The sequence below is a fragment of the Myotis brandtii genome, unplaced genomic scaffold (assembly GCF_000412655.1).
Source record: "Myotis brandtii unplaced genomic scaffold, ASM41265v1 scaffold474, whole genome shotgun sequence".
Taxonomy (NCBI): domain Eukaryota; kingdom Metazoa; phylum Chordata; class Mammalia; order Chiroptera; family Vespertilionidae; genus Myotis; species Myotis brandtii.
This window is the reverse complement of record NW_005368113.1, coordinates 488,424-499,052: the sequence shown is the minus strand read 5'-3', so window position 1 is coordinate 499,052 and position 10,629 is coordinate 488,424. Positions and strand designations below refer to the sequence as shown.

The following is a 10,629-nucleotide window of genomic DNA, read 5'->3' as shown; positions in this document are numbered from 1 at the left end:
GCGGGGACAGGGGGGATTGCTAGGACAGGGCCTGCATCTCCTGCCTGACTGAACCGACAGCGGGTGCTGGGAGGAGGTGGAAAGAGGAGAGACCGAGTCCAGCTAGTGGGTGTCTCACGCTCCTGTTCTCTGCAGGGAAGGCGGTGCCCCAGGCGGGAGTGGTTCCTGTGGCTCTCGGAGGTGCTGGAGCCCTGGCCCTGCTGTCCCTGTGCTTGTGTCTCCTCTCCTTTTGCAGGTGAGCCTCTGTGGCAGGGAGGTGCAGAGCTGAGTACATCCAGAGGGGACTGTTTTGGAAGGGCTGGAGAGGGTAGCAGCTTTATTGAGGCAAAATTCCCATATATTTAAAGTATACAATTCAGTGGCTTTTCCTTCAGTCACACAGCTGTGCACCTATCACCACAGTCCATTTTAAACGTTTCATTTGCTTGAAATAATAATAAAAAAAGCAAAAGACACGCACATCATCTAACTTTTAGTTTGTTTCCATCCTCTCCCAGCCCTAGGCATCCACTAACTGCTTCCTGTCTCTTCTGGACATTTCATATAAATGGAATCACACAACACATGGTCCTTTGTGACTGACTTCTTTCACTTAACACGATATTTCCTTTAATTATTATAATAATTATTTTGTTTGTTAATCCTCATCCAAGAATATTTTTCCATTGATTTTTAGAGAGAGTGGAAGGGAAAGAGGAAGAGAGAAAGAGAGAAACATCGATGTCAGAGAGACACGTTCATAGATTTCTTGTCTACAAGCCCCGACCAGAGATGGGGATGGAACCTGCAACCCAGGTCCATGTCCTTTACCATGAATTGAACCTGTGAACTTCAGTGTGCAGGCCGACGCTCTAACCACTGAGCTACTGGCCAGGGCCATGACATTTTCAAGGTTTATGTGTCAGCACTCTATTGCTTTTTATTTACAAATAATATTCCATGGTATGGATGGGGCACATTTGATTTGTCTGTTCATTCATTGACGGACATTTGGGTTGCTTGAACTTTTTCGCTACCATGAATTACACCGATGATGGCTCGTGTACAAGTCTCTGCGTGTGAGAGGAGCCTCGGTGATGAACATTCAGTCTTGGCCAAACCCCTGGGCATCCAGGGGGACGGGGTCCTCACCTGCATGTTAGGAGGGTCTCCAAGTCTGGCCTCAGCCTGGATGCCTCCGTTGTCCATCAGGGAGTGGGTGCAGCTGCCCTCCTGTGCCTGAGCCATTCTGGCTGCTGACTTCTTCCCTTAGAGTGAAAGCCCGCAGGAGGCAAGCAGCTGGGAGAACAAAGGTCACGAATGATGAAGACCCTGTCATGGGCACAGTAACCTGGGTGAGTGATGGTGGTGTCTTCTCATACAGTGTAGGGGGGACTGGGCATGTCCATTAAGGAGTCCACACCCGCTCCTCTGTGGTCAGCTGGACAGGCAGCTGGGAGTTGACTTTCCCTTCATTTCCCGGAACCCATGGTCAGCCTCCTGCCCCAGCCACACTGACCACTGAGCCCACCTCACCTCTCTGATAGGCACAGGCTGCCAGAACCATCTCCCCCAAACTATTACTTCCTTCCCATTGTGGGTATGTGACTTCACCTCCCTTTACCGCAGCTTCTCTATCTGTAAATGGGGATAATGAGAGTATCATGCTTACTGAGTTTCTGAGGGAATGAAATATGATCAGTAGGCCCTTGATATGGTCTAGTCAACATCTGCAATAGTCTCAAAAAATTAAAAACAATTAAAAAGAAAAGAACAGCAGGGTTGAGCAGGAAGGAGGATGGTCTTGGAGATGAAAGTCCACCATTCTGCTAGGGCCAGACAGGCCTCCAGACCAAGCGCCCCCCGCCAAGGATGCCCCTCCCTCCGGGGAGCAACAAGAGCTCTACGCCAACCTCAGCTTTTATGAGATGAAGACACGGGAGCCTCAGAACCTGGAGGCCACCGGCAGCCCTGAGTACTCAGAGATCAAGCGTGCAGGCAAATGAGGACTCGCTCAGAGCAGTTTAATTGACTTTTCAGGAGCAACCATGGAAAGCAGAAGAAAGCAGATACGATCTTTAAATGTCACTTTATAATTTATACTCAGCAGAGAGAATTCAAAAATGAGGAAGTAATACAGATGTTTTGGAACAAATAAATGGGGAAATTATTGCCTGTAGAATAAAAATATAGATTTAAATTCTCAACAGTAATAATGGCTAAGTCCAAAGTAGCTGTGGTGGGGAATATGTAATATGTACATTTCCTAATATGTACATATTACCTAGGAGGAGAGAGAAGTGTTCATTTGCTAAAACTTTGGTAAGTTAATTATGATGTCGTAATTTTTATGGTAGTGACTGTACATAATAAAATAAGAATGTATAAGTTACAAACTAGAAGTAGTTTTAAATATATATAATTTATTTCAGAGAGGAAGGGAGAGGGAGAGAGAGAGACAGAAACATCAATGATGAGAGAGAATCATCATGGCACAACCTGTCTTGCCCTGAAATAGTGAGGGGAGGTGTGGGTAGGGTTGAGTCAATGATGAAGAGACATGAGTCCTGGCAGAAATGGGGCCGTCCAGGTCCCCAAAGCTCCTCCCTATCCTCACAACAGCCCTGAGGTCACCTCAGAGTAATGGTGTTCTGTTCCATTATACAGCTGAAGAGACTGAGGCTCCACAGAATGTCCTGGTTCACTCTGAAGGCAGTGTCAAATCTGCTTTGCTCACTTTTTAAAGTTGATTTTGAGAGAGAGAGAGAGAAGGAGAGTGAGAGAGAGAGCGAGAGAGAAACATTGATTGGCTGCCTCCTGCATCCAACCTGAATCAATGTGAGAGAGAAACATCGATTGGCTGCCTCCTGCATCCAACCTGTCTGGGAGGTCTGCAATGTAGGTAAGTGCCCTGACAGGGAATAGAACCCACAACCTTTTTGTCGATGGGACGACGCTCCAATAAACTGAGCCACCCGGCCAGGGTTGCTCTGTTCACTTTTGAATCTCTAGCACCTAGCACAGTGCATAGCCAAGGCAAATGCTCAACTTTATTTATGAACGTATTGAGTAGCTCACTCTCCCCACAATATTTATGGTGTAAGGTGAATTCCTATATTTCTAGTGCCAGTAAGAATATATGCAAACAGCTAACAGTCTTTCCAGCCGGTGGGCAGTAAACACACTTGATCAGTATTTCTTCTTGTCATTAGCAGTGTCTGCACATTCTTCCTCCTCAGGCCCAGCTTCCTCCCCAGGCCCCTGCTGTCCCAACGTCCTCCTAAAACTACCCTCTGTGAAGGCCAAACTGACATCTTAATTCTTAATGGTGGCCGTAGTAGATTGGTAGGTCCCCTAAGACATGTAGTAATTCATTGGGGGAACTTCCTCTTTTTTGTGACATTTTGGTGGCAAATGCTAAGTGGAATCTCAGCATTTTGCTGGCACAAGTTCAAAAGAATAAGGCAACCAGAGGGGTGAGAGGAAAGGCACAGAGATGAGCCCAGCCCACTCCCACCCTTTCTCCTGACTTTCCTTCCCAAGAGGAACCCAGCCTTTCCAAAGCCCGTTGGACTTAGGTGCCCTGCTGTCCTAAGCCTGGGGACCTCTGGCTGGTGAGTTGGGAACCTTGGCAGAGCTGAGCCCAGGTGTGCTCCAGGACCAGGGACAGCGCCAACCCTCTGGCCAGGAGCTCCCCAGCTGGATGGATGGTCCCCTGGAGGCTGAACCTTGCCCTGACTCATGTGGAGGTAAGGCCAGGGAGTGAGGCTGGTGACATTCTGTCCTACAGGACAGAGGTGCAGCCAAACTCCTCCTCAGTCTCCCCCTGGGACCTCCCTCATCCTAGGGAAGAGGAGACGGCTTCAGAGACCCAATGCATTTCTGAGAGGTCACTGGGCCCCTTGCCCCTCAGGGCTGAGTCTACTCTCATTCCCTCCAGAAAACCTGTCAGACTCCTGCCCTTCCCTTACTTCCTCCCCATCATTTTGCTTTTGCTTTAAACCCATTTCTTGTACTGTCAAGGAGCTCTGGACAACAGAAAACATGATCTGAGATCTTTTTCTTTGCCTGGCACTGTGCCAAGTCCACTTCTTCAGCTCAGATGAGTGGGGTAAGCGGAGGGAGATTCAATAGAGACAATAAAAAAGGAGAGGCCTAAATGTACTACTCGTTGTAATATTTTAAGCAATAAAAAAAAAAGTTAAAAAAAAAGGACAGGCCTTTTGTGGCTGAAAGAACTGTTTAGACGTTAGAAGGTGTGAGTGCAGGGCTCATGGTGTGCTGGGCTGCATATCTGGTGCTTCAGCCAGACGGGTGCTCTGTGCTTTCTGTTCCTAAAACACATAGATAGGAATGTGCTGACATCAGGCCAGGCCTTGAGATATGGTCTCATGGCCCCTTCCCAGCATGCTGTATTCTCTGTTCCTAGAACACATAGATAGGAAGGTAGTCACTGTAATGCTGTACTGTGTCGGGAACTAAGGTTTTGTAACTTTGTGGTTTTTGCAAATAAAAATGCTGTAACTCCTGCAGTTAGCGCTGCAGTTCAGCCTCTGCTTCAGCAGGGTGGTGTAACTGTAGTCGCTGGCCAGCTCCTAAATTTTGATCTGAGTCCTGGTGGTCGTCTCTGCGGGTCACCCCATTACAATGGGAACCATGAGAATAGACTGACAACCACACCCAAGTTCAGTAGCTTTCTGAAGTGAAATTGACACCAGAAACCCACAAACCAGCACACTCGCATCTGCAGCTGGAGCATCTGCAGCTGGGTTCAGTTCTAGCCTTTGCCCATCAGGGGCCCCTTGGGATGAGTATGAGTTCAGCCATCGCTTCATGAGGCTTCTTGTGTGACCGGAGCTGGTCTCTGGGCCAGAACAGAGAGAGGATTCGGTGTCAGGTAGGTCCTGGCTTCCAGGCCCTTCTGCTCCCAGAGAGATGTCTCAAGAATTCTGGGAAAGCAGAGAGAGACCACATTCCATCCATTCTATGAGGGTGTGTGAGGATTAACAGTTGGGACAGGTGACAGGAGGGGGGAGTGGGATGGAAAGGGGCCATCATGACAGGTTGTCACCATACCTGGGGTGAGAAGCTCAGCCTTTACTTCCTGGTTGTCACTGGGGAGAAGAAAGTTCCTGAGAGGGGGAGGTGTTGGGGGGAAGCCCAACCCAGAAAGAGCCATTGATGTCTGCTGCTCTGCCATCTCCCCTGGTCGTCAGAGAGAAAGGACTGATCCGTGATGTCAGCGGTCCTGGACTTGGTCCCTCCAAGCCCAAGCTGTTGCTGTTGGAGATAGTCCATCATGGCTGGAAACCTCCCTTGCTTTGCCTCTACCGAAGTCACCTCCTCAAAGAAGCCCTGATCTCCAAAGCTAAAAGAGGACCCCTCACAGCCTTTCCCCTCATGTTCTTCCATTTCCTTGAAGCTGCAGGTATTGAGGATTGGGGACACGGTGTAGGACATAGTGCCTGTGTATCCGCATGCTCTGACCTTCTCTCATCCTGAAATTTACGGGTTTACTGTAGAATCATCTACATCTTCTCATTTATGGAAGAGACCAACACATTCCACAGTCCTCCTATGCCCTGAAGACCAGGCCAAACCTGCAGGAGATGACCGAGGACCTTGGGCTGGAAACAGATGAGACCCCCATAGGGACGGCAGCCGGGTTTTGAATTCCCTCAGTCCCTGATTGGATTGTAGTGACCCACCTGCTACAGGCCACAGTAACGATGCCTGGAGGAGGAGAATCCTACCCAGGGTCTAAATTGTAGTCTGTGTAATTTGTCATTGTGCATCAGACGTGGTGCGATCCCGGAGACAGCCACCCAGAGAACTATGAGAAGACGGGATTTATTAGAAAACCCAGACCTTAGACCATGTGCCAGGAGCCAGGAAGTGCTGTTCTGGAGGGCGCGGGAGGGTGAGAGACAGCGTCACGGAGCAGCTCACCTGCAGCACAGGTGCAGGTGGACGTGAGAGCCGGCCCATCCCGTCTCTCAAACCCCATCGCCTGTCTTCTTCCTGCTCTGCCTGGGGATGCTCATCCAGCCGTTAATGTTAATCAGGCCGCAAGGTCTCCTCATGCTTCAGCAATGAGTCCTGGACTTCTCCCCACCCCCCTCCCCCAGGGGCTGTGATGCCTCTGGCCAGCACCGAGCTCTGAGCGAGTCCTCATTGGCCTTTTTTTTTTTTTTAGCATCTATTTTCTTGAACACGTTGATGATCAAGTCCATGCCTGAAACTCCTACATCTGGTTCATCTGTGACCATGTCGATGCTTTGTTTTCCTCCTGGTGTGCAGCCCTTTCGTCCCGATAGGCTTGTAAAGTTTTTATTGAATTGTAGAGATTTTCTCAGGCTCTGGAAAATGTTCCCTCTGGATTCTAGAACAGTCTAGAACAGTGCTGCACAATGACATTTTGTGATGGAAATGGTCAGTACCTGTGCTCTTCAATGCGGTAGCCACTGACCAAATGTGGCTACAGAGCACTTGAAATGTGTTTAGTAAGACCGGTGAATGGTGCTTTAAAGGTAATTTTAACCAATTTAAATGGAAATAGGACTGTGGCTCGGGCTCCCCTACTTTTGCTTCCTAGCAAGCAGATAGAGTAGGGATCTTATTAATCCCCTGTGGGCCCTGGCTGGTGTGGCTCAGTTGGTTGATCATCATCCTGTCTACTGAAAGGTTAATGGTTTAATTTCTGATCGGGACACATGGCTAGGTTGTGGGTTCAATTTCTGGTCAGGGTGAGTGTGGGAGGCAGCCGATCAATGTTTCTCTCTCACATCAATGTTTCTCTCTCTCTCTTTCAAATCAATAAGAACATTTTTTTTAATCCAGTGTGGGATTGAGTTTGAAACTGAGTTCTGGTCTTCTTGTGGATGAGTCTACTTGCCCGTGACCCTTACTCTAACTTGTAAATCTATTTGGGTCCTAAGTGAGGTATTTATGGGACCCGTCCTTCTGAGGACACCCTGAACATCATTTTGTTTTCCCAGAGGAAAAGAGGAGCACAATGCTGGACTCACCTCAATGTTCTTCTTCCCTTGTCCCCAGGATTTTGGCCTCTTGAGTCCTCACTGCCTCAGTAGCCCCAGACTCCATTTCTGTCTCCCGCCCCACGATGCTGCTGAACTCAGCTCCGACTCCCAACCTCTTCGCCTGTGCTTTCTGGCTGCTTCCTTAGCCTTCCGGCCCCTCCTGCAGAATAAGCTGCCCTTTGCTCTGCGATTCTGGCTGCTCTTTGATGTATTCAAATAGACTGCTTTATATCTCTGTGTTGGGTGTGCATTGTTTCCAGTTGGTCTCAGCATAAAGATTGTTCTGACATGAGATAGTCCATCATGGCTGGAAACCTCCCTTGCTTTGCCTCTACCGAAGTCACCTCCTCAAAGAAGCCCTGATCTCCAAAGCTAAAAGAGGACCCCTCACAGCCTTTCCCCTCATGTTCTTCCATTTCCTTCTTCTTCTTTTTTTAATCCTCACCTGAGGATATTCTTTCTATTTATTTAATTTATTTTTTTGGAGAGAGTGGAGGGAAGGGAAAAGGGAGAGAGGGAGGGGAAGAGAGAGAGAGACACCAATGTGAGAGAGACACATGGATTGGTTGGTTGCCTCCCCCATGTGCCCCAACCAGGGCCGGGGATAGAGCAATCGACCCACGACCCTTCAGTCCATGGGCCGATGCCCTCACCACTGAGCCAAACTGGCCACGGCCCTTCATTTCCTACTCACAGCACCCATCATCAGACCTGAGTACGCATGTACTTCTCTGTTGTCTCTCTCCCATGGACTGTAAGCTCCACAAGTGAGAGCTTTGTCTTTTATTTTATTTATTTATATTTTTACCGCCCCTGTATACATTAGGGGCTCAGTAAATGTTGGATGAATGATGCTGTGCTATCTGGAGGGGAGGGAGATTTGGTCTCTGACCTCAAAGCTCAGTCCAGTTAGGAAAAATGAGACCCAGAGCATGAATGGGCACCGGTGAGGGCCAGCCCAGGGGGTGGGGTGTGGGCGGGGTGGATGAATCCGAGGCTTCCAGGAGGACCCTGGAGGATTTGCACCGGAAGATGGGAAAGGGAGGGCGTTCCTGACCAGGGACCAGCCCAGCAAAGCTTGGAGGTGGGACTGAATTACCAAATGAGACCCAGAGCATGAATGGGCACCGGTGAGGGCCAGGCCAGGGGGTGCGGTGTGGGCCGGGGTGGATGAATCCGAGGCTTCCAGGAGGATCCTGGAGGATTTGCACAGGAAGATGGGAAAGGGAGGGCGTTCCTGACAAGGGACCGGCTCACCAAAGCTTGGAGGTGGCACTCAATTACCAAGTTCCACAGTCCTCTTATGCCCTGAAGACCAGGCCAAACCTTCAGGAGATGACTGAGGACCTTGGGCTGGAAATAGATGAGACCCCCATAGGGATGGCAGCCGGGTTTTGAATTCCCTCAGTCCCTGATTGGATTGTAGTGACCCACCTGCTACAGGCCACAGTAACTATACCTGGAAGAGGAGAATCCTACCCAGGGTCTACATTGTAGTCTGTGTAATTTGTCATTGTGTATCAGATGTGGTGCGATCCGGGAGACAGCCACCCAGAGAACTATGAGAAGACGGGTTTTATTAGAAGACCCAGACCTTAGACCATGTGCCAGGAGCCAGGAAGTGCTGTTCTGGAGCGCGCGGGAGGGTGAGAGACAGCGTCACGGAGCAGCTCACCTGAAGCGCAGGAGTGGTGGACGTGAGAGCCGGTCGAGAATATGAAAAGCCAAGGTGTCCAGCTGCCAATGTGGAAGTCGAAAGGGGAAGCTCACAGGAAGTTCTTGGGGAAGCCTTTGCCTCTGTGGGCACACAGCTGGGTGGCTGGTGGGGGGGGGGTTTGGTGTTGGTGTTGGTCATCACGGTAGGCGATTGGGAGGAAGAGCTATATCTGGAGCAAGGCGGGGTGAGTTGTCAAGCATGGTATCTCTGGTTTGATAGGTGTTCACAGCAGGAGGGTAAGTGTGGTGCCAGTCATTCCATTCTGCCTAGTTCTTCTTTTAAGTGTTCCAGTTTGACAGCGAAAGCCCCCATTTTAGCATCTTTTTTTTTTTTTAGCATCTATTTTCTTGAACACGTTGATGATCAAGTCCATGCCTGAAACTCCTACATCTGGTTCATCTGTGACCATGTCGATGCTTTGTTTTCCTCCTGGTGTGCAGCCCTTTCGTCCCGATAGGCTTGTAAAGTTTTTATTGAATTGTAGAGATTTTCTCAGGCTCTGGAAAATGTTCCCTCTGGATTCTAGAACAGTGCTGCACAATGACATTTTGTGATGGAAATGGTCTGTACCTGTGCTCTTCAATGCGGTAGCCACTGGCCGAATGTGGCTACGGAGCACTTGAAATGTGTTTAGTAAGACTGGTGAATGGTGCTTTAAAGGTAATTTTAACCAATTTAAATGGAAATAGGACTGTGGCTCGGGCTCCCCTACTTTTGCTTCCTAGCAAGCAGATAGAGTAGGGATCTTATTAATCCCCTGTGGGCCCTGGCTGGTGTGGCTCAGTTGGTTGATCATCATCCTGTCTACTGAAAGGTTAATGGTTTAATTTCTGATCGGGACACATGGCTAGGTTGTGGGTTCAATTTCTGGTCAGGGTGAGTGTGGGAGGCAGCCGATCAATGTTTCTCTCTCACATCAATGTTTCTCTCTCTCTCTTTCAAATCAATAAGAACATTTTTTTTAATCCAGTGTGGGATTGAGTTTGAAACTGAGTTCTGGTCTTCTTGTGGATGAGTCTACTTGCCCGTGACCCTTACTCTAACTTGTAAATCTATTTGGGTCCTAAGTGAGGTATTTATGGGACCCGTCCTTCTGAGGACACCCTGAACATCATTTTGTTTTCCCAGAGGAAAAGAGGAGCACAATGCTGGACTCACCTCAATGTTCTTCTTCCCTTGTCCCCAGGATTTTGGCCTCTTGAGTCCTCACTGCCTCAGTAGCCCCAGACTCCATTTCTGTCTCCCGCCCCACGATGCTGCTGAACTCAGCTCCGACTCCCAACCTCTTCGCCTGTGCTTTCTGGCTGCTTCCTTAGCCTTCCGGCCCCTCCTGCAGAATAAGCTGCCCTTTGCTCTGCGATTCTGGCTGCTCTTTGATGTATTCAAATAGACTGCTTTATATCTCTGTGTTGGGTGTGCATTGTTTCCAGTTGGTCTCAGCATAAAGATTGTTCTGACATGAGATAGTCCATCATGGCTGGAAACCTCCCTTGCTTTGTCTCTACCTAAGTCACCTCCTCAAAGAAGCCCTGATCTCCCAAACTAAAATAGGTCCCTTCATAGCCTTTCCCCTCGTATTCTTCCATTTCCTTCTTCTTTTTTTAATCCTCACCTGAGGATATTCTTTCTATTTATTTAATTTATTTTTTTGGAGAGAGTGGAGGGAAGGGAAAAGGGAGAGAGGGAGGGGAAGAGAGAGAGACATCCGTGTGAGAGAGACACATGGATTGGTTGGTTGCCTCCCCCATGTGCGCCAACCAGGGCCGGGGATAGAGCAATCGGCCCACGACCCTTCAGTCCATGGGCCGATGCCCTCACCACTGAGCCAAACTGGCCACGGCCCTTCATTTCCTACTCACAGCACCCATCATCAGACCTGAGTACGCATGTACT

The 10,629-nt window shown here is 49.1% G+C and overlaps 1 protein-coding gene across 1 annotated transcript in view; it reads left to right on the top strand.

Annotated features, from left to right (window-relative positions):
* LOC102244063 (sialic acid-binding Ig-like lectin 5) overlaps nucleotides 1–7,294 on the top strand; it is a 9,569-nt gene extending 2,275 nt beyond the window's left edge. The window contains exons 7-9 of the mRNA XM_014547421.1: nucleotides 136–235; nucleotides 1,253–1,334; nucleotides 7,036–7,294. Of these exons, the coding sequence (XP_014402907.1) occupies nucleotides 136–235; nucleotides 1,253–1,334; nucleotides 7,036–7,239 (386 nt within the window). The 3' untranslated portion in view covers nucleotides 7,240–7,294. The remainder of the gene's footprint in view (nucleotides 1–135; nucleotides 236–1,252; nucleotides 1,335–7,035) is intronic.
* Nucleotides 7,295–10,629: the final 3,335 nt, after the last annotated feature.